The sequence below is a fragment of the Mucor mucedo genome (assembly GCF_025094135.1).
Source record: "Mucor mucedo strain NRRL 3635 chromosome Unknown EV154scaffold_75, whole genome shotgun sequence".
NCBI classification, from domain to species: domain Eukaryota; kingdom Fungi; phylum Mucoromycota; class Mucoromycetes; order Mucorales; family Mucoraceae; genus Mucor; species Mucor mucedo.
Window position 1 is genome coordinate 74,584 of NW_026252359.1, and position 17,239 is coordinate 91,822.

At 36.5% G+C, this 17,239-nt stretch overlaps 9 protein-coding genes across 9 annotated transcripts; 4 read left to right on the plus strand and 5 right to left on the minus strand.

The window, feature by feature from the left end:
* Nucleotides 1–369: 369 nt before the first annotated feature.
* Nucleotides 370–1,655, plus strand: EV154DRAFT_515710 (3,4-dihydroxy-2-butanone 4-phosphate synthase). The gene is made up of 3 exons (XM_051602294.1): nucleotides 370–541; nucleotides 604–721; nucleotides 792–1,655. Exons 1-3 carry the CDS (start codon nucleotides 472–474, stop codon nucleotides 1,255–1,257), a joined length of 654 nt encoding a protein of 217 aa, XP_051455484.1. The 5' UTR covers nucleotides 370–471; the 3' UTR covers nucleotides 1,258–1,655.
* Nucleotides 1,656–2,191: 536 nt separating this feature from the next.
* EV154DRAFT_565719 (uncharacterized protein) lies at nucleotides 2,192–2,855 on the minus strand (the record flags this gene model as incomplete). The annotated part of the gene is made up of 4 exons (XM_051605911.1): nucleotides 2,192–2,292; nucleotides 2,355–2,457; nucleotides 2,512–2,669; nucleotides 2,717–2,855. 4 exons carry the CDS (start codon nucleotides 2,853–2,855, stop codon nucleotides 2,192–2,194), a joined length of 501 nt encoding a protein of 166 aa, XP_051455485.1.
* A 325-nt stretch (nucleotides 2,856–3,180) lies between these two features.
* Nucleotides 3,181–3,447, minus strand: EV154DRAFT_394214 (uncharacterized protein; the record flags this gene model as incomplete). Its single annotated transcript, XM_051595157.1, has 2 exons — nucleotides 3,181–3,318; nucleotides 3,385–3,447. Coding segments are annotated over 2 exons (201 nt in total), but the record flags the coding sequence as incomplete, so codon positions are not given.
* A 3,271-nt stretch (nucleotides 3,448–6,718) lies between these two features.
* On the plus strand, nucleotides 6,719–7,892 carry EV154DRAFT_515723 (uncharacterized protein). The gene is made up of 5 exons (XM_051602295.1): nucleotides 6,719–6,876; nucleotides 6,941–6,969; nucleotides 7,041–7,169; nucleotides 7,265–7,553; nucleotides 7,637–7,892. Exons 3-5 carry the CDS (start codon nucleotides 7,075–7,077, stop codon nucleotides 7,820–7,822), a joined length of 570 nt encoding a protein of 189 aa, XP_051455487.1. The 5' UTR covers nucleotides 6,719–6,876; nucleotides 6,941–6,969; nucleotides 7,041–7,074; the 3' UTR covers nucleotides 7,823–7,892.
* Nucleotides 7,893–8,837: 945 nt separating this feature from the next.
* EV154DRAFT_515725 (uncharacterized protein) lies at nucleotides 8,838–9,823 on the minus strand. Its single transcript, XM_051602296.1, has 5 exons — nucleotides 9,692–9,823; nucleotides 9,599–9,627; nucleotides 9,393–9,521; nucleotides 9,009–9,297; nucleotides 8,838–8,925 (listed from the first exon to the last, which is right to left on the minus strand). Exons 3-5 carry the CDS (start codon nucleotides 9,485–9,487, stop codon nucleotides 8,863–8,865), a joined length of 447 nt encoding a protein of 148 aa, XP_051455488.1. The 5' UTR covers nucleotides 9,488–9,521; nucleotides 9,599–9,627; nucleotides 9,692–9,823; the 3' UTR covers nucleotides 8,838–8,862.
* Nucleotides 9,824–10,709: 886 nt separating this feature from the next.
* On the plus strand, nucleotides 10,710–12,347 carry EV154DRAFT_483488 (uncharacterized protein; the record flags this gene model as incomplete). Its single annotated transcript, XM_051598578.1, has 4 exons — nucleotides 10,710–10,718; nucleotides 11,456–11,583; nucleotides 11,680–11,923; nucleotides 12,009–12,347. 4 exons carry the CDS (start codon nucleotides 10,710–10,712, stop codon nucleotides 12,345–12,347), a joined length of 720 nt encoding a protein of 239 aa, XP_051455489.1.
* A 403-nt stretch (nucleotides 12,348–12,750) lies between these two features.
* Nucleotides 12,751–13,014, minus strand: EV154DRAFT_400215 (uncharacterized protein; the record flags this gene model as incomplete). The annotated part of the gene is made up of 1 exon (XM_051595269.1): nucleotides 12,751–13,014. A coding segment is annotated over one exon (264 nt), but the record flags the coding sequence as incomplete, so codon positions are not given.
* On the plus strand, nucleotides 12,991–14,113 carry EV154DRAFT_515731 (uncharacterized protein). Its single transcript, XM_051602297.1, has one exon. The coding sequence runs from the start codon at nucleotides 13,269–13,271 to the stop codon at nucleotides 13,752–13,754; it is 486 nt and encodes a 161-aa protein (XP_051455491.1). The 5' UTR covers nucleotides 12,991–13,268; the 3' UTR covers nucleotides 13,755–14,113.
* A 655-nt stretch (nucleotides 14,114–14,768) lies between these two features.
* Nucleotides 14,769–17,222, minus strand: EV154DRAFT_515732 (acyl-CoA dehydrogenase/oxidase). Its single transcript, XM_051602298.1, has 6 exons — nucleotides 16,922–17,222; nucleotides 16,795–16,858; nucleotides 16,616–16,738; nucleotides 16,115–16,559; nucleotides 15,625–16,055; nucleotides 14,769–15,564 (listed from the first exon to the last, which is right to left on the minus strand). The coding sequence occupies exons 1-6, from the start codon at nucleotides 17,188–17,190 to the stop codon at nucleotides 14,803–14,805; spliced, it is 2,094 nt and encodes a 697-aa protein (XP_051455492.1). The 5' UTR covers nucleotides 17,191–17,222; the 3' UTR covers nucleotides 14,769–14,802.
* Between the last annotated feature and the right edge of the window lie 17 nt (nucleotides 17,223–17,239).

Consider the following 17,239-nt stretch of genomic DNA (forward strand, 5'->3'; position numbering starts at 1 on the left):
GACTTCTATATTGGTTGACATAAAGTCAAAAAGCTAAGCCGTAAAGACAGATCAAAGTATCAGCATACCCTCAAATCGGGATTAAATTAAGGTATCTATGGTGTCACCACTAGTTTATTATAATTAAATAAAAGTGGAAGGGTTTCCTCACAGATGAGGGTAAGCAAGGTACTTTACAGATGCATTACTTGCTTTATTTTCTACCTCCCCTGAAGACTGCATACATCGAGTGAGTTGCATATTTCTCTAGAATCTTGATTATAAATTCATATGTCAGCCGGAAAAATATGTAACCGAACTTTCAAAAACGTTCACACATTTGAAAGCATCTTTGTGCTGACACATTAATTTGTTTCCCAGTCCCCACCCCCGGAACTCGAAAAAACTCAACTGGTTTAGAAATAAAGCTGCATCTATATTTTTTCTTCTTTTTTTTCTTATCCATAAAGAACTATTTTATCACATAACGAAATGGTAGAGACTAAAACGAACACAATGAAGTATGAATTTGATTCTGTCAAGGAGGCACTCGAAGACTTTGGTAAGTTAACAAGGAAGAAAGAAGAAAGAAGAGGGGTCACTAATGAGGAGAGTGTAATGTAGCTGCCAACAAGTTTGTCATCGTCATGGATAATGAAGATCGCGAGAACGAGGGTGATTTGATTATTGCTGCAGAAAAAATTACCACAAAGCAAATGGCATTTTTGATTCGTTACTCCAGGTTTGTTTCTTTTCCATATTTATCTTACGATGACTAATACCTTCTCTTTTTTTTTTTTTAACAAACAAAGTGGATATATATGCGCTCCTACCACAGGCGAACGTTTAGATGAATTACAGTTGCCATTGATGGTGGAAAGAAATACAGAGTTAATGAGAACAGCATATACCGTATCTTGTGATTATGCTCATGGCACCACCACAGGTATCTCAGCTCACGATCGTGCCTTGACCTGTCGTAAATTGGCCGATCCCACAAGTAGGCCAGAGGATTTCATGCGTCCCGGTCACATCTTGCCTCTTCGCTCCGTGCCTAACGGAACCTTCGAACGTTTTGGTCATACTGAAGCTGGTGTCGATCTTTGCAAGTTAGCCGGTGTCGCTCCTGTTGCATGTATTGGTGAGATCATTAAAGAGGATGATGATGAAGGTGATATGGCAAGACGGGATGACTGTTTCGCTTTTGCAAAGAAGCACAATATCAAAATGATTACCATCCAAGATATCATTGCCTATAGAAAGTTAACCACTGCATAGACTACCCTAAAAAAAACAAATTCCCTTTAATATGTACATACACTTTTTTTTTATGATAAAAAATTGGGATTTATTTATTGAACTCAAATGGTTAAAAATTCATATATATTACTGTCTTCCGTCTTGGATTAACAACAGCTGGATTTCGAAGTGGTGACTCAACATCAATGTCTTTCTGCAAATGACTGATGTCCAAGCATGGCGCCATGTCACACCTTCCTCTTTTAGGAAGACTCATTTTCATTTAAACATTGAAACACAACACCGCCTAATTATTTTTTAATTGGCCAATTCGCGCTCGATTGGTTTGGGATTCTTTCACTTGTCTATTGCTTAATTGACTGTGCATTTTGAAAGATATTACTGTATACTGAAATAATTGCAGCCCCAAATTAATAAAAAGACAATAAAGAATGAATCTATAAAGTAAAAGTATCTATATGTTTGGATGATGGATGTAAAAAGCATGTAGCTATCTGTATATTCATTCAGCTAACCAATATGGTGTTTACTGTGCCTTTCTAGCTACGTTTCTTGATTGCTTTTACCTAAATATGTTACATGTACGCTTATTAAAAAAAGATCTCGTATGATTTATCCAGTAGTTATTCTCTCGCATTCTAGTGCGATTGTTTCTTTAGTCTCTGGCGTTATTATTAAGTTAGCAGCACAAATATATTTCACGGTGCATGCAATGCTAAAAGTATAAGCCATAACGGTGGCATTGTTTGACAATATAAAGAAAAAGCCCATTTACACATACACTAGTTTCAGATGCATCCATATTTAGGTATATCCTCGTTCTGTATTGATACCAATGCATACGATATTGAAAAATTACAGTCGCTACCAATAGGTTTTTTTTTTTTTTTTTTTTTTTTTTTGCAAAGATTTGAAATTATATGTAAGACTAGTATACCCTAGTTTATGTATTCTAAAAAAATAATGCGTGATTCTTTTGCTCCATATAAGCTTTCCTTTTCAATGAGTGCTTTGCTACTTCTACATCGGTTTTGATGTCTGTAATCAAGGAAGCTTTAAAGAAAACAATATAAATACAAAAGAGATAATGATGATATAAATGCAAATTTCCTTACCAAGTGAAGGATAGTTCTGTTCCGGTCTTATAAACCCTAATACTAATACACGAATAGGCGCATCATAGAAATCCTCGGGAAATTCATGAATTATATGGACTTCCTATTTTTTAATGAATAAAAAATAAAGCTTAATTTTTTTAAAATAATCACTTACTGCTGATCTCTTTTCATTCTGGAAATAAGGATTCCAACCCAAACTCATCACCATGGGGTATACTTGACTTTTACTTTCGCCAATCTGTGTCCAGCCATAATAGACGCCAGTCTCAAGCCCGGAAACAAGAGCACTAATCGCCTCATCGGACAAGTTTGCTTTAATAATGTCAGTTCCTTTTCGGGTGGGATTTATATAAAATTACCAGTAGGAATGCCTAGTTGCTTTGAGCCTCTGCCATAGCCTTTAACAACAGTTCCTTGCAAAGAAAAGGGAAAAGGCTTTGTGGGGGTCTCGGGTCCAACCAAAAGTGGACGATCAGGGTTAATGTCAATTTTATTCATTTGAAACTGAAACTGGGTAAAAGAGAGAAAAGAGGAGAATTAAAAATTAATGATGCTGCAAAGCTTTTGACCAATTTGATATTCTCTGTAAAGTTGCTTTGTCGTCATTATAATATGATTGTCTCTCCCTTTCTGACTTTAATCTAAGCCTCTCTATTTTCTTGCGATGATAATCACATATATCCTCATCATCCTCATCATCATGTTCAGTGGGTAATTGTCGGCATACGGCACTAAGAGGAATAAAAGAAGTATCCCATATAATCTTTCGTGTTTGATCTACAAAATCTTCCAATACTTCTGCTTTTTGTTTCCATGCATTTCCATCTTGTATATCTTTTGCTACTAAGTCTGTCTGAATACCCTGGTTTAAATACTCTTTCTCCATCGCATTTAATTCTTCAATATCACATCGTGTTTGGCTAAACTCCAATTCTGCTTTTGCAAATTGTGTCTCTAATTTCTAGTAACAAAAACTAATTAAGTCTTCTCCTTACTATTGACTCATATTAATAGCTTCCATTTATACCGTGATTTTGTCATCAAATTCTTGTGTTATATTTTTACATCGTTCGTCCACCCTTTCCAATAAACTTTGTTCCACTAAATTAGTTTCTGGATATTCAAGCGGTCTATAAGGTGCAATAGTGCGATTATGAATCGCAAGTACTTGTTCTGTAAGCGGCATAATTGGTTTTTTTCTCACAGGCTCGGATAAAAATGACTTGGCCTTTTGGCTCTCATTAGCGGAAGACCTACCATTCCTCGAAACTATTTCAAAGAATTAATCTACAATCATGTCTTCTCTTTTTTCTTTTTTCTTTTTTTTACTTGCGGCAACTGATCTAGTTCTGCTATGAGCTGTAGGTACATGCTCTATGGAAGAAAACGAGGAATCTAGCTCGGAATCAAAGTTTGGGTGATTTACACTGGCATTTCTTTTGGTATATTTCAGGTATCTGTAATCAGTCGAATCCACAGACATGGGAAATTAAGGAACAAAGAAAGTCTCAGTTGAAAAAAAAAACAATTTATGCAGCCCTTTTGATAATATTGGCAGAAAAAGTCACGCTTGCCAGGTTGGAAACCCTTATTGGGTAATCATCGTCAACAGGGAAGTTGATACAAGTCCATATTCACGATGTTCCAAGATTCTCTACATACTAAGATCCTCAATAATCACCTTAAAATAGTGCAGTGAACAGTCAGAGGTTTCAAACTAACGTAACCGAATTATCGCTTTTTTCAAATATGTGGTTTTTGGGCGGCCTAGAGCTATCCTTTAATCAATTTATGTAATCGATTGACAGTTTTTGACGTGAACAAGTTCTTGATTATCAATAGTTTTTTGCTGTAAAAAAAAAAACTTTCCATTTAAGCCTTTTTCTTTCAGGCAGGTAATATTACTACTATCAGAGCCGTTAACGCACGCCCGCCGGAATCTCATTTATGGGACCTCCACGTCCCTCTCTTGACTCTCGTAGCTAAGACATCGATACTTTGATGTGAGCTCGTCTGTATCTTGTAAGAGCTGATGCTGATAGTATCTGGATTTTATAGACACCAAAAATCTAAATGGGAGAAAAGTGGACGATCAGTTTTTTTTTTGCGGGTTTACAAGATCCCAACAAGCGTTCTTATTTTTTCAAATTACGTTTTATGAATTAATAAACTTAATCTTTCTTGACTTATTGATTGAAACACAATTTTCCTTATAAGGCCGAATTGAAAAGTACTTGTTAATTGAGGAGGAGGGGATATATATCCAATATTTATTATACAACTAGAAGGGGGGTGAATAAAATGGTACAAATAATAATTTTAAAGGGACATCAGATTGTTTGGTATGGGAGCAGGGACCGATTCTTTTCTTCTTGGGGGAACCCAAGTTCCTCGTGTCCAGCTAGACTTGACACTCTTGTCTTTCTTTTCTTTCAGACCAGTGGTATATTTAGAGCCTTTGACAGAAGCATGACCTAACTTGATATCATTAGCTTTGTGGAGAAGCTTGATTGTTTCATCACGAAAACAAAGCAACTCACTGAAAAAATTTTCAGTGGTACCGGTAAAGCTTAAACGACCAAAAAGTTAACCGGCCGGTAATGGTCTAAGCTTACACCGTTACCGGCGGTAGAGGTTCAAAAAAATTAAACCGTTGCCGGCGGTAGAATCAAGAAGGCTTCCTGATTGCAGCAATCCTAATTACGGTACCGATTGACTCTTTAAAATTATCAATAAAGGTACCGTCATTCTGAACAGCCTACAGATGTATTTGTTCTGTGTGAGTAAATGGGAAATGTCTAGACCTCTCTATATTTTTTTTAAACGTATTTTTTTATACCACTTACAGAGATCCTGGCCAAGACCAGCAGGCCAGTATCAGCCCAGCCATTTACAGTGTAGCACCTGTTATTCACAGGCTGTGAGTTCGAAAAACTCAAGAACCCTGCCTAGGATGTCGCCATCCTATAGCAAAGACTAGCCGCAGCCGCAATAGATCTTTTTCGATTTAGCGTCTTTTGAAAGAAACCGAAGTGTCATTACTAACTAACCTTTTTACATTATCAGTAAATTTCATAAGATAGAAGAAATATGTTAAAGGAAAAGAAAAGAAGAAGAATAAAGTGTATGAACCAGCTTTATTTATAGGCTGATAAACAAGAGCTTATGTCAGAATGATTTAATTGCTTGTTTCATCTTTCGTGATGTCTGGGTCTTTACCCAAAATAGAAACACTTGCAAAAACCTCCCAAGCAAGTCAGAACTTGGTGGTTATCTATGTTGAGGATATTATAGATATAATAATAAAGTCAATTGTCATATCACATTAAGGATGGATAATAAATATAAAAGTTAATCATGAATCACACATTACCCACACTTGTTCTCATCCTACCGTTGAAGTCTGTACACAGGGCACAACCCTGTGGTGAGTACATATTTATTCTGCAAAAAGTAATGCAATCGAATGGGCCTGGACTATAGAATATTAATAGATCCTGAGCACAAATATTACTCTTGTCATTTGATGTTATAACTGTAGATCCCTCTGACTAATATTTATATACTCAGTATGGAAGGGCTAAATTTAAAAGACATGTTGATTATTTACTATAACCAGATTACTACATCATGATCCAATAAGGCGCTTAATATTCTCCCTGGAACTATCAAGTTCTTCATATGAATATCCATAATTTTTTTCTCATAGACCATCATACGTTTTTAATTAATTTATTTTTTCGTCCATAATAAAGTGGTATCCAAGTTCTAACAGCATCAATTTTGGTTTTACTTTAATTTTGTTCTCCATGCAAAACACTGCTAATAAAGTATGATGTTTATATAATAAATTGACTTTTTTTTTTTAATACACATTTACTCGGAAATGTCTAGAACTCCGTATTTTTCGCAAACGTATTTTTTAGAATCATGTGATGGTCTACACATAAGTCTTTACCTCGATTGACATGTCATATCGTCTAAACTTAGGATCATTGATTTTTGTTTTCCATAAAATCTGCTTCACTGTCATTACAGGCTACTACTGGAACGCAGATAGACAATTACCAAGTTTTGATTTGCTTGGGGAGTTTTTTTTTTTTTTTTTTTTTTTTTTGCATATGTTTCTATTTTAAGTAAAGACCCAGACATTATGAGAGATGAAACAAGCAATTAAATCATCCTGACATAAGCTTGTTTATCAGCCTATAAATAAAGCTGGTTCACACACTTTCTTCCTCCCTTTTTTCTTTTCCTTTAACATACTTCTATCGAATGAAAGTAACCCATATTGTAAAAAGGTTAGTTAGTAATGACACTTCGGTTTCTTTCAAAAGACGCTAAAATGAAACAAGTTATTATTGCGGTATTGCGGCTGCGGCTAGTCTTTGCTATAGGAGGGCGACCTCCTAGGGCAGAGAGTTCATGAGTTCTGGAACTCACAAACCGTGAATGGCTGTGAGTACACTGTAGATGGCTGTGAATTTACTGGCTTGCTGGTCTTCCGGCCAGAATTCCTGTAAGTGGTATAAAAAAAATACGTTTGAAAAAAATACGGAGGTCTTGACATTTCCGTATTTCAGTGCCTCAACAAAATTGTTTCCTTTATTTGGTAAGAAAATGATAGAATGGTATTTCTGCTCAAGCGTTAATGATTATATTTATATATATTTTTTTGTATAGGTGTGAAAAAGGCTCCCCATCAAATAAACAATTGATGCTTTGTCTCTCCGAAACCCAGCGTAAACTCCTGGATGGTATTGGGTTTAGCCCCAAGGACAAAGGTGAGCGTATAATGATGGAGTGCTCAGGGTATGTATGATAAAAATTCCGATACATAGATATCACACAAAGTCGGCGGTACTGTACTAACGCCTTTTCCTACTTACTCACACTTGTGTATACAGGGAAGAAGCTGGAAACCATACCGAAGAAGATACCCTGAAGTTGATGGAATACACTAGCAACTGTTTGAAGAACGAAATACATCAATACCAATATGCATCTTGGACAACATTTGGACGAAGACGCATATTTGCCATACAATGTATTGGGAATAAATTGACATTGCTATCAACCAGTCGTATGGGAATTGGAAAATGGTGCTTTGTGGAGATACGGTCTGCAATTGTACCAAGAGACTGGGAAGACCGATACTATTTGAATCGTGTCATGGAATTGTTAATGAAATTAAAGGTAAGGTTATAATCAAGTCAAATTTATTGGAATCAAATAGAAATTGCTGACAATATACATTATATACGGTGATGACATTTTAGGAAATGCTTCTTGAACAAGAAGAAGTAATTATGGTTTTGAAGCAACAACTATCAGGACAGTCTCCTGTAGATATCAAGGATACAATCAAAGCGGTCATGTCGGGCCGGTACCACTGTTCATCCAGAGGTGGAATCGATGGACCAAGCCGGCAAGAAGATTTAGGTCAACCATACCCAAAAGGTTAAAGCGAGTGAAGAAGGATGCTGCATGAGAGCATCGGTGTTCAAATTGTATTTTTATATTTTTAGTTTCACAGAGTATTAATAAAGATTATCTTTTTCTCTCATAAAAATAATATTGGCCACGCCCCACAGCTGCGTCGCAAAGACTCAATCGCCAAACACTAAGACAATTGACAGTCAGTTGATCAGTCCAAGCAATAAAGAAATTGTAGCCATATTCTATTGATCCAAAATAGAATTGTTATTCTTTTTTGTAAATCATTGTCATTATCATAGTATAGTTTTACCCCTTTTTACAATATCACCAATACCAATAAATGCTTCATTCTAGTTAATCTTTGTTTTTTTGTGTGTGTCTATCTTCACTGCCCCCATTCCAATAACAAGGTCGTCAACTACGCCTGCCATTTTCGTCGATTTGGATTGGATAACGGCATCTAGGAACATCCCACAATGTGCTCTTACACTAATTTGGCTCCTTTTCTAGTCGGATGCTAACTGAGATGGTCCAGTTGACAATGTACATTATACCCATAGTTTTTATACCTGGCACCACAAATTCATCATTATCTCCACGACCCCATCTAGATTATTATTATTTACCCTTATTTTGCGGACTGTCTTTAGAAAACACCAGTGTAGAATAGCTGTAGTAGTTAGTCTCTCCTCTTAGTTGTATTTCGAATATTAAGCGCCTTATTGGATCATGATGTAACAACCTGGTGATAGTAAATAATCAACATGTCTTTAAATTTAGCCCTTCCATACTGAGTATACAAATATTAGTCAGAGGTATCAACAGTTATAATATCAAATGACAAGAGTAATATTTGTGCTCAGGATCTATTAATATTCCATAGTCCAGGCCCATTCGATTGTATTACTTTTTGCAGAATAAATATTTACTCGCCACAGGGTTGTGCCCTGTGTACAGACTTCAACGGTAGGATGAGAACCAGCGGGGGTGATGTGTGATTCATGATTAACTTTTATATTTATTATCCATCCTTAATGTGATGTGACAATTAACTTTATTATTATGTCTATGATATCCTCAACAGTCGCTTCAAAATCATAGTTACTTCTTCTTGTTCAAGCAGCATTTCCTAAAATGTCATCACCGTATATAATGTATATTGTCAGCAATTTCTATTTGATTCCAATAGCTTTGACTTGATTATAACCTTACCTTTAATTTCATCAACAATTCCATGACACGATTCAAGTAGTATCGGTCTTCCCAGTCCCTTGGTACAATTGCAGACCGTATCTCCACAAAGCACCATTTTCCAATTCCCATACGACTGGTTGATAGTAATGTCAGTTTATTCCCAATACATTGTATGGCAAATATGCATCTTCGTCCAAATGTTGTCCAAGATGCATATTGGTATTGATGTATTTCGTTCTTTAAACAGTTGCTAGTGTATTCCATTAATTTTAGGGTATCTTCTTCGGTGTGATTTCCGTCTTCTTCCCTGTATACACAAGTGTGAGTAAGTAGGAAAAGCCGTTAGTACAGTACCGCCGACTTTGTGTGATATCTATGTATCGGAATTTTTATCATACATACCCTGAGCACTCCATCATTACACGCTCAACTTTGTCCTTGGAGCTAAACCCAATACCATCTAGGAGTTTACGTTGGCTTTCAGAGAGACAAAGCATCAATTGTTTATTTGACGGGGAGCCTTTTTCACACCTATACAAAAAAATATATATATATATAAATATAATCATTAACGCTTGAGCAGAAATACCATTCTATCATTTTCTTACCAAATAAAGGAAACAATTTTGTTGAGGCACTGAAATACGGAAATGTCAAGACCTCCGTATTTTTTTCAAACGTATTTTTTTTATACCACTTACAGGAATTCTGGCCGGAAGACCAGCAAGCCAGTAAATTCACAGCCATCTACAGTGCAATCGCAGCCATTCACGGTTTGTGAGTTCCAAAACTCATGAACTCTCTGCCCTAGGAGGTCGCCCTCCTATAGCAAAGACTAGCCGCAGCCGCAATACCGCAATAATAACTTGTTTCATTTTAGCGTCTTTTGAAAGAAACCGAAGTGTCATTACTAACTAACCTTTTTACAATATGGGTTACTTTCATTCGATAGAAGTATGTTAAAGGAAAAGAAAAAAGGGAGGAAGAAAGTGTGTGAACCAGCTTTATTTATAGGCTGATAAACAAGCTTATGTCAGGTTGATTTAATTGCTTGTTTCATCTCTCATAATGTCTGGGTCTTTACCTAAAATAGAAACATATGCAAAAAAAAAAAAAAAAAAAAAAAAAAAAAAAAAAAAAAAAAAAAAAAATTCCCCAAGCAAATCAAAACTTGGTAGTTGTATATCTGCGTTCCGGTAGTAGCCTTTAATGACAGTGAAGCATATTTTATGGAAAACAAAAATCAATGGTCCTAAGTTTAGACGATATGACATGTCAATCGAGGTAAAGACTTATGTGTAGACCATCACATGATTCTAAAAAATACGTTTGCGAAAAATACGGAGTTCTAGACATTTCCGAGTAAATGTGTATTAAAAAAAAAAAGTCAATTTATTATATAAACATCATACTTTATTAGCAGTGTTTTGCATGGAGAACAAAATTAAAGTAAAACCAAAATTGATGCTGTTAGAACTTGGATACCACTTTATTATGGACGAAAAAATAAATTAATTAAAAACGTATGATGGTCTATGAGAAAAAAATTATGGATATTCATATGAAGAACTTGATAGTTCCAGGGAGAATATTAAGCGCCTTATTGGATCATGATGTAGTAATCTGGTTATAGTAAATAATCAACATGTCTTTTAAATTTAGCCCTTCCATACTGAGTATATAAATATTAGTCAGAGGGATCTACAGTTATAACATCAAATGACAAGAGTAATATTTGTGCTCAGGATCTATTAATATTCCATAGTCCAGGCCCATTCGATTGTATTACTTTTTGCAGAATAAATATTTACTCGCCACAGGGTTGTGCCCTGTGTACAGACTTCAACGGTAGGATGAGAACCAGCGGGGGTGATGTGTGATTCATGATTAACTTTTATATTTATTATCCATCCTTAATGTGATGTGACAATTAACTTTATTATTATGTCTATGATATCCTCAACATAGACAACCACCAAGTTCTGACTTGCTTGGTAGGTTTTTGCAAGTGTTTCTATTTTGGGTAAAGACCCAGACATTATGAAAGATGAAACAAGCAATTAAATCATTCTGACATAAGCTCTTGTTTATCAGCCTATAAATAAAGCTGGTTCACACACTTTATTCTTCTTCTTTTCTTTTCCTTTAACATATTTCTTCTATCTTATGAAATTTACTGATAATGTAAAAAGGTTAGTTAGTAATGACACTTCGTTTTCTTTCAAAAGACGCTAAATCGAAAAAGATATATTGCGGCTGCGGCTAGTCTTTGCTATAGGATGGCGACATCCTAGGCAGGGCTCTTGAGTTCTTCGAACTCACAGCCTGTGAATAACAGGTGTTACACCGTAAATGGCTGGGCTCATACTGGCCTGCTGGTCTTGGCCAGGATCTCTGTAAGTGGTATAAAAAAATAAGGAGGTCTAGACATTTCCCATTTACTCACAGAACAAACACATCTGTAGGTTGTTGAGAAAGACGGGGGTTTTGTTGATGGTTCTGAAGAGTCACTAGGTACTATCATCAAGAATGCTGCCATCCGTAAGCATCCAATATATCACCCTCTGGACACCAATGAACGATCGATCGTATGGTATGTACTTGTATATTAAAGAGTTTTTTTTTTTTTTTTTTTTTTTTTTTTTTTTTTTTTTTTTTTTTTTTTTTAATCTAATATATTTGAAAACAGCCTCGGTCTAAATTCCATCATTGATCTGTCAGCTCAATATCCGGAACGTCAAACGACGTTATTCAATAAGAAGCAATGGGAAGACATTTCCAATGAATGCCCTTTATACACGTTGAATGATACTTTGTATCGCGGTGTTGACGAAGCTGCAAACTATGTCTTCAATCTGTATAATTCAAAGAAGCACAGCCAATTAGAGTCCAATCACACCTATTTACAGTGTAATCCTGCTATTTACAGTGTAGTCAGAGCCATGTACAGTCTGATCACTGCTATTTACGACTTAAAACAAGCCTGGCACGCTTAAAGCACTGAGGCGATCCAATTAGAATGCGCCCCTGGTATTTACAGTGCAGTCCACAACAAGAAACTGGAATTTCATGTACCAGCAAGTCATCACTTTGAAAGGCCAATTTAACGCAGAATTGAATGATTCCTTTCGTGATATCGATTTCTGTCTATATTTTTACGAATCACTTCTAATGCTTCAAAAACACCACGGATACCTTTTCACTGAAGACATTGATACTTCCGAATGGGATATGATCGTCAAGTTCTGGGGCCCTGTCATGGAAAGGCTTTTCACTGGTACTGGTCTGAGATTAAAATGGGGTGATACGATCCTTACGATAAATGATGTGACCGCGATGGCAAGCGTGATCTTTTGAACTTGGCAGCTACAATGAATAATACGACGGGCAACGTAATTGAAGGATTAGAAAATTTGTAAGTCAATTCTTTTTCTTCGATAAATTAGTGTCTTGCTAAATAATATTCTCTTCTATTAATCTAGGTTAACGAAATTGCCACACCTTCCTATCTTAGATACGTCAAAAATTGGTGAAGTAGAGTTGAAATCTACGTATTTTGACGTGTTCCTATCTGAGATTATTGCGGATCAAGATTTGCACAGGCATATCGATCTTAATACTTGTGAAGGACTTCGTCGACATATTCTTTCTTAGCAGCAGACTGCGTCTATCAACCATTCCCAACTTCAACCAGGAACCGACTTGAAGAACTTATTAGACAAATGGATTTGGACAATAAAACCGGCGTCGTTAAGTTTCCGTTAGGTTTCTGTAGTAAATTGAATGTTGTAGTTCCAATTTTCAACTTGGTAGAATGCTCTTCCAGCGCTTGAATTATAGTGATCCAGCCATACTTGCTTTCCTTTTCTGGATAAGATGAAAGATGAATTGATGTTGCGAGTCTTCGTTCAAAGTGTGAATCGGTACTCTTTAAACGACCATACGGCTCGACGCAGTTTAGAAGAATAGCGGAGGACCGTTCCATCAAAATCGCCCCTGCAAAAAGTTGAGAAACGGCATATCTGTACTGCGGGAAAATTAGCCAGTCTCAATATTGTTGACATCAAGTGCTCTTTCACTCCCAGGATCAAGAAAAGCGTATCTTACTGGCCAGTATTGGAGATTGGGAACCAGTTATGTTGTCGTCCCAGGACGGAAAAAACTATCATTTCACTACCTCTGCAGAAAACATACAAGATGTTCTTGTCGACCAGCCTGTTGGGCAGTGGACGCGTCCTCCAAAAGCTAAAAGTGCAATAGGGGAATGGGTAGTCACAGATGGAAATGTCTTGCTCCACCATTTCATCACGACCAGCCCCTTCTATAAATCCATCTCAAGTCATAAATATACAGAACTTTCAAAGCAAATGTGAAAATATCAACAAAGACTGTCTGATTTTCCCACAGTACAGATATGCGGTTTCTCAACTTTTTGCAGGGGCAATTTTGATGGGACGGTCCTCCGCTATTCTTCTAAACTGCGTCGAGCTGTATGGTCGTTTAAAGAGCACCGATTCACACTTTAAACGAAGACTCGCAACATCAATTCATCTTTCATCTTATCCAGAAAAGGAAACCAAGTATGGCTGGATCACTATAATTCAAGCGCTGGAAGATCATTCTACCAAGTTGAAAATTGGAACTACAACATTCAATTTACTACAGAAACTTAACGGAAACTTAACGACACCGGTTTTATCGTCCAAATCCATTTGTCTTATAAGTTCTTCAAGTCGGTTCCTGGTTGGAGTTAAGAATGGTTGATACGCAGTCTGCTGCTAAGAAAGAATATGTCGACGAAATCCTTCACAAGTGTTAAAATCGATATGCCTGTGCAAATCTTGATCTGCAATAATCTTAGACAGGAACACGTCAAAATAGGTGGATTGCAGCTCTAATTCACCAATTTTTGACGTATCTTAGATAGGAGGGCGTGGCAATTTCGTTAACCTAGATTAATAGAAGAGGATATGATTTAGCAAGACACTAATTTATCGAAGAAAAAGAATTGGTTTACAAAACCAGAAAGGTTGGCTCATCATTAAAACTCAGGAGAGTTGTGCAATATAAAAGGATCAATTATTTCATAGCAGCAGAGTTCTTCTAGTATATTTTTACTTCGAATAAAGATATATTTTTATCTCATTATTTTTCAAATGTATTATTTTTGTCAAATACCACAATTTGAGAATCTTAACAATCTTGTAGACTAGATGATATAACAGCATGGCAAATGCTGACAAATTACGTATTTTAAGAACTTAAATAATGAAGAAAAGTGGAAACTGCCTATTGGAACGGTTGAGGGAGATGTACTTTATATATTCAGTAAAAGATAAGCTTTGGATTAAACATCCTTCTCTAAATGATATCCTCAGCACTTACACATTCTTTTATTATGTCCAAACTAAGCTAGCGGATACACAGCATTTCGAAAGCCCAATAAAAATGATCAATAGCTTCAAAATGAAAGGTGGGTATCTAATTATTTCTTTTTATTCTGTTTTATCTATTTTCTAAATAACTCACATCACAGGGTGTACTGTTGATAACTTGTGTTATCAAATGCAGATTTAGCAATGGATTTTCATCTTTCAACAGTATTTCAGCAAGTAGCTGTATATAGCTATAGTGTAATTTTATATTTCATGTAGAGAGTGATCATATACGATGTTCATAGGGAGAGAATACGACTCAGGATATATAAATCTTAGTTCAACTGATTTTTAAACTAACTTTTTTCGCGTCAAACAACAAGTAAGCCTTTTAAAATAAATATTCTTCTACATTGATTTTATTGTGTTTATAGGTTTTAAAGTCTTGCTATGCCATCATTGTCAAATTTCCAATTGGCTTTTCCTCCATGAATTAAAGGGCGAATATAATTTTGATAACCTTCTGCAACCACAGATTGATTAAGAGGCTCTTTTTCGGCCATAGCAGTCATTTTTTCATACACATCGCCTTCATTTTCACCCAAAGCAGAATTTAATAGATAATCGGGGAAACCGAACGCATCAACAAGTGCTACAACATCAGGTCGAATCGATTTCAAAACGCTAATAAAGTGCTGTTTGATCATTAAAGCTTGTGCGGGTACAATATACCCTGATGTCAAAAAATCAGATGTTTCCTGCTCCAACGTAGAGAGACAAAATAAAATAGCAACTCGCTGAAGTGCTTGACATAAGGTCGCATCCACTGGTTTGTTGTTGTTGAAAACAGCTGCTAAAAAGTTTGATACCATGACCAATTGACAATGTGCACGAGAGATTCTATATATCTCCACTAACATATCGTTCCAACTTGTTTGTTCGATGTCAATAGCATAAACCGCCTTTTCAATTAGAAAAGCAGCACGGAATTTGAAGGCCGATAGTAAAGCTTCGGGATTGCTTAAGTCTGCAACGGTTGTAAAATGTGATTTTGCCTGAGGATTTGCGAGATACTCTGAAATATATTCAATGGAGAAAGTAGCATTCTTATCCTTGGTTTTCCCAGATTGTACCGATCTCATGGTCTTAAGAAGGTATCTGGCAGTTTGCTGGGTAAGAAGGTAGTTATCACCTTCCCACTATAAACATTATGTCAGATTAGTAAAATCATGTGTACAATAGCTTATGTGTCAACATACGGTCGCTTTGGGAAGATAGTCCTGATAAAATTGACCAAGACCCGAAAAAAGAGAGTAACCATGACCACCACATGCACGTCTACAGTCTTCAATAGCACTCACAGCCAAAGTAGTCGTTAAACTTTTGAGACCTGACGAAGAAGCGTGGAGATCAGCCAGGTAAGAGAAGTCTCCCTCCGACATTTTTTGTTGATTTTCGTGATACATGCGGTGCATTTCTTGGCCAGTGAAATGGCAGGCGTATGCCTGTGCTATAATTGGAAAAAGCCTGTATTGCTGCATAGTATAATCCAGTACCGGGGTTTCAACTACTTTAATGGTACCATCTGGACCTGTAAGTTTTTTGGGATTGGCAGCATCTGAACCTTGGCTACGAACAGCCGAATAGCGTATGGCAACAGTAGCAGCTCTTGCAAGTACAACCCGGGATTCTTATAAAGTGGTCTTAATTCAAGGCTGACATTTCAATACAGTACTTTTAATAACTTACCAAGCACAATATTAGCGCGCACGTATACCATTGTTCCATAAGCCAATTTAGAGTTGGGAGGAGTGATGTATTCACCCGTAATTTTATCCACACTTGAATAACGAGCCAACAGAGCAACATGTGGCACATGCATATGGTCGAAAAGAATAAACCCATTATCAACTGTATTGAAGCCAAACTTGGGTCCTATATCCCCCACAACAACACCTGCTAATGGTTCATGGTTTTCTAAGTTTCTAATTTGCACGACAAAAGGATGAGGACCATAATCTTTGCCACGGGTTATGAGACGAGCCATGACAATAGCATGGTTTGCGGCAACTCCTAAACCACCAATCCACCATTTTGAAGACGTCAAAGTGGGCGAATTAATAATAAATGTCTGCGTTTCTAGATGATAAGTAGCGGTGGTTTCTAATCCTCGGACGTTGGATCCGTGTCCAAGCTAAAATTAACAGATAAATACACACAATTATGCACCCTCTTTTATTTTAAACATACCTCTGTTTGCGCATAACAGCCGATGATTTCGTGTTTCAAAGCAGGCTCAAGATACAACTTTTTTTGCTCCTCGGTACCTTGATTTGCTATAGTTGGCATAAACATACTACGGTGAAGGCGAAACTGTAAAAATGTCGGTAAATTCTTCTTAAATTATAAAACAAGTAGGAAAAACTTACTGCACTGGGTTCGTCAAAAAGGTATTCGGCCATTCCAACTTCTTCCTCATTCCATTTGTGAATTCTATTGTTATTTTTTTTTTAGTTCTTTTTTTCTTTGTGCCCTTAGGTATTAGAGAAGTTATACCTTGCAAGTTCAACCAGTCGCTTTGCAGCAGCCAGGGATTTCTGAAACCGGATATCTCGTCCGTTATAGTAGCGATGGGATTTATCAGATAAAAGAGGGTCGGCTAAAAGTATCTGGAGGATGCGTTCTCTGATTTCCAAATAATCGTTGCCATATATGTACTTTTTTAGGCTGTCAGAATTAAAAGTAGCTTTATCACGCTCTTGTTGCAACAAAGCTTTGCCTTGAGGCTCAATTGGTTTAAGGTGCTTAGGAAATTGAACTGCCATGATATATTTAAATTGGGATATAAAGCAAAAGCAGAAAAGGAAAAGAAAA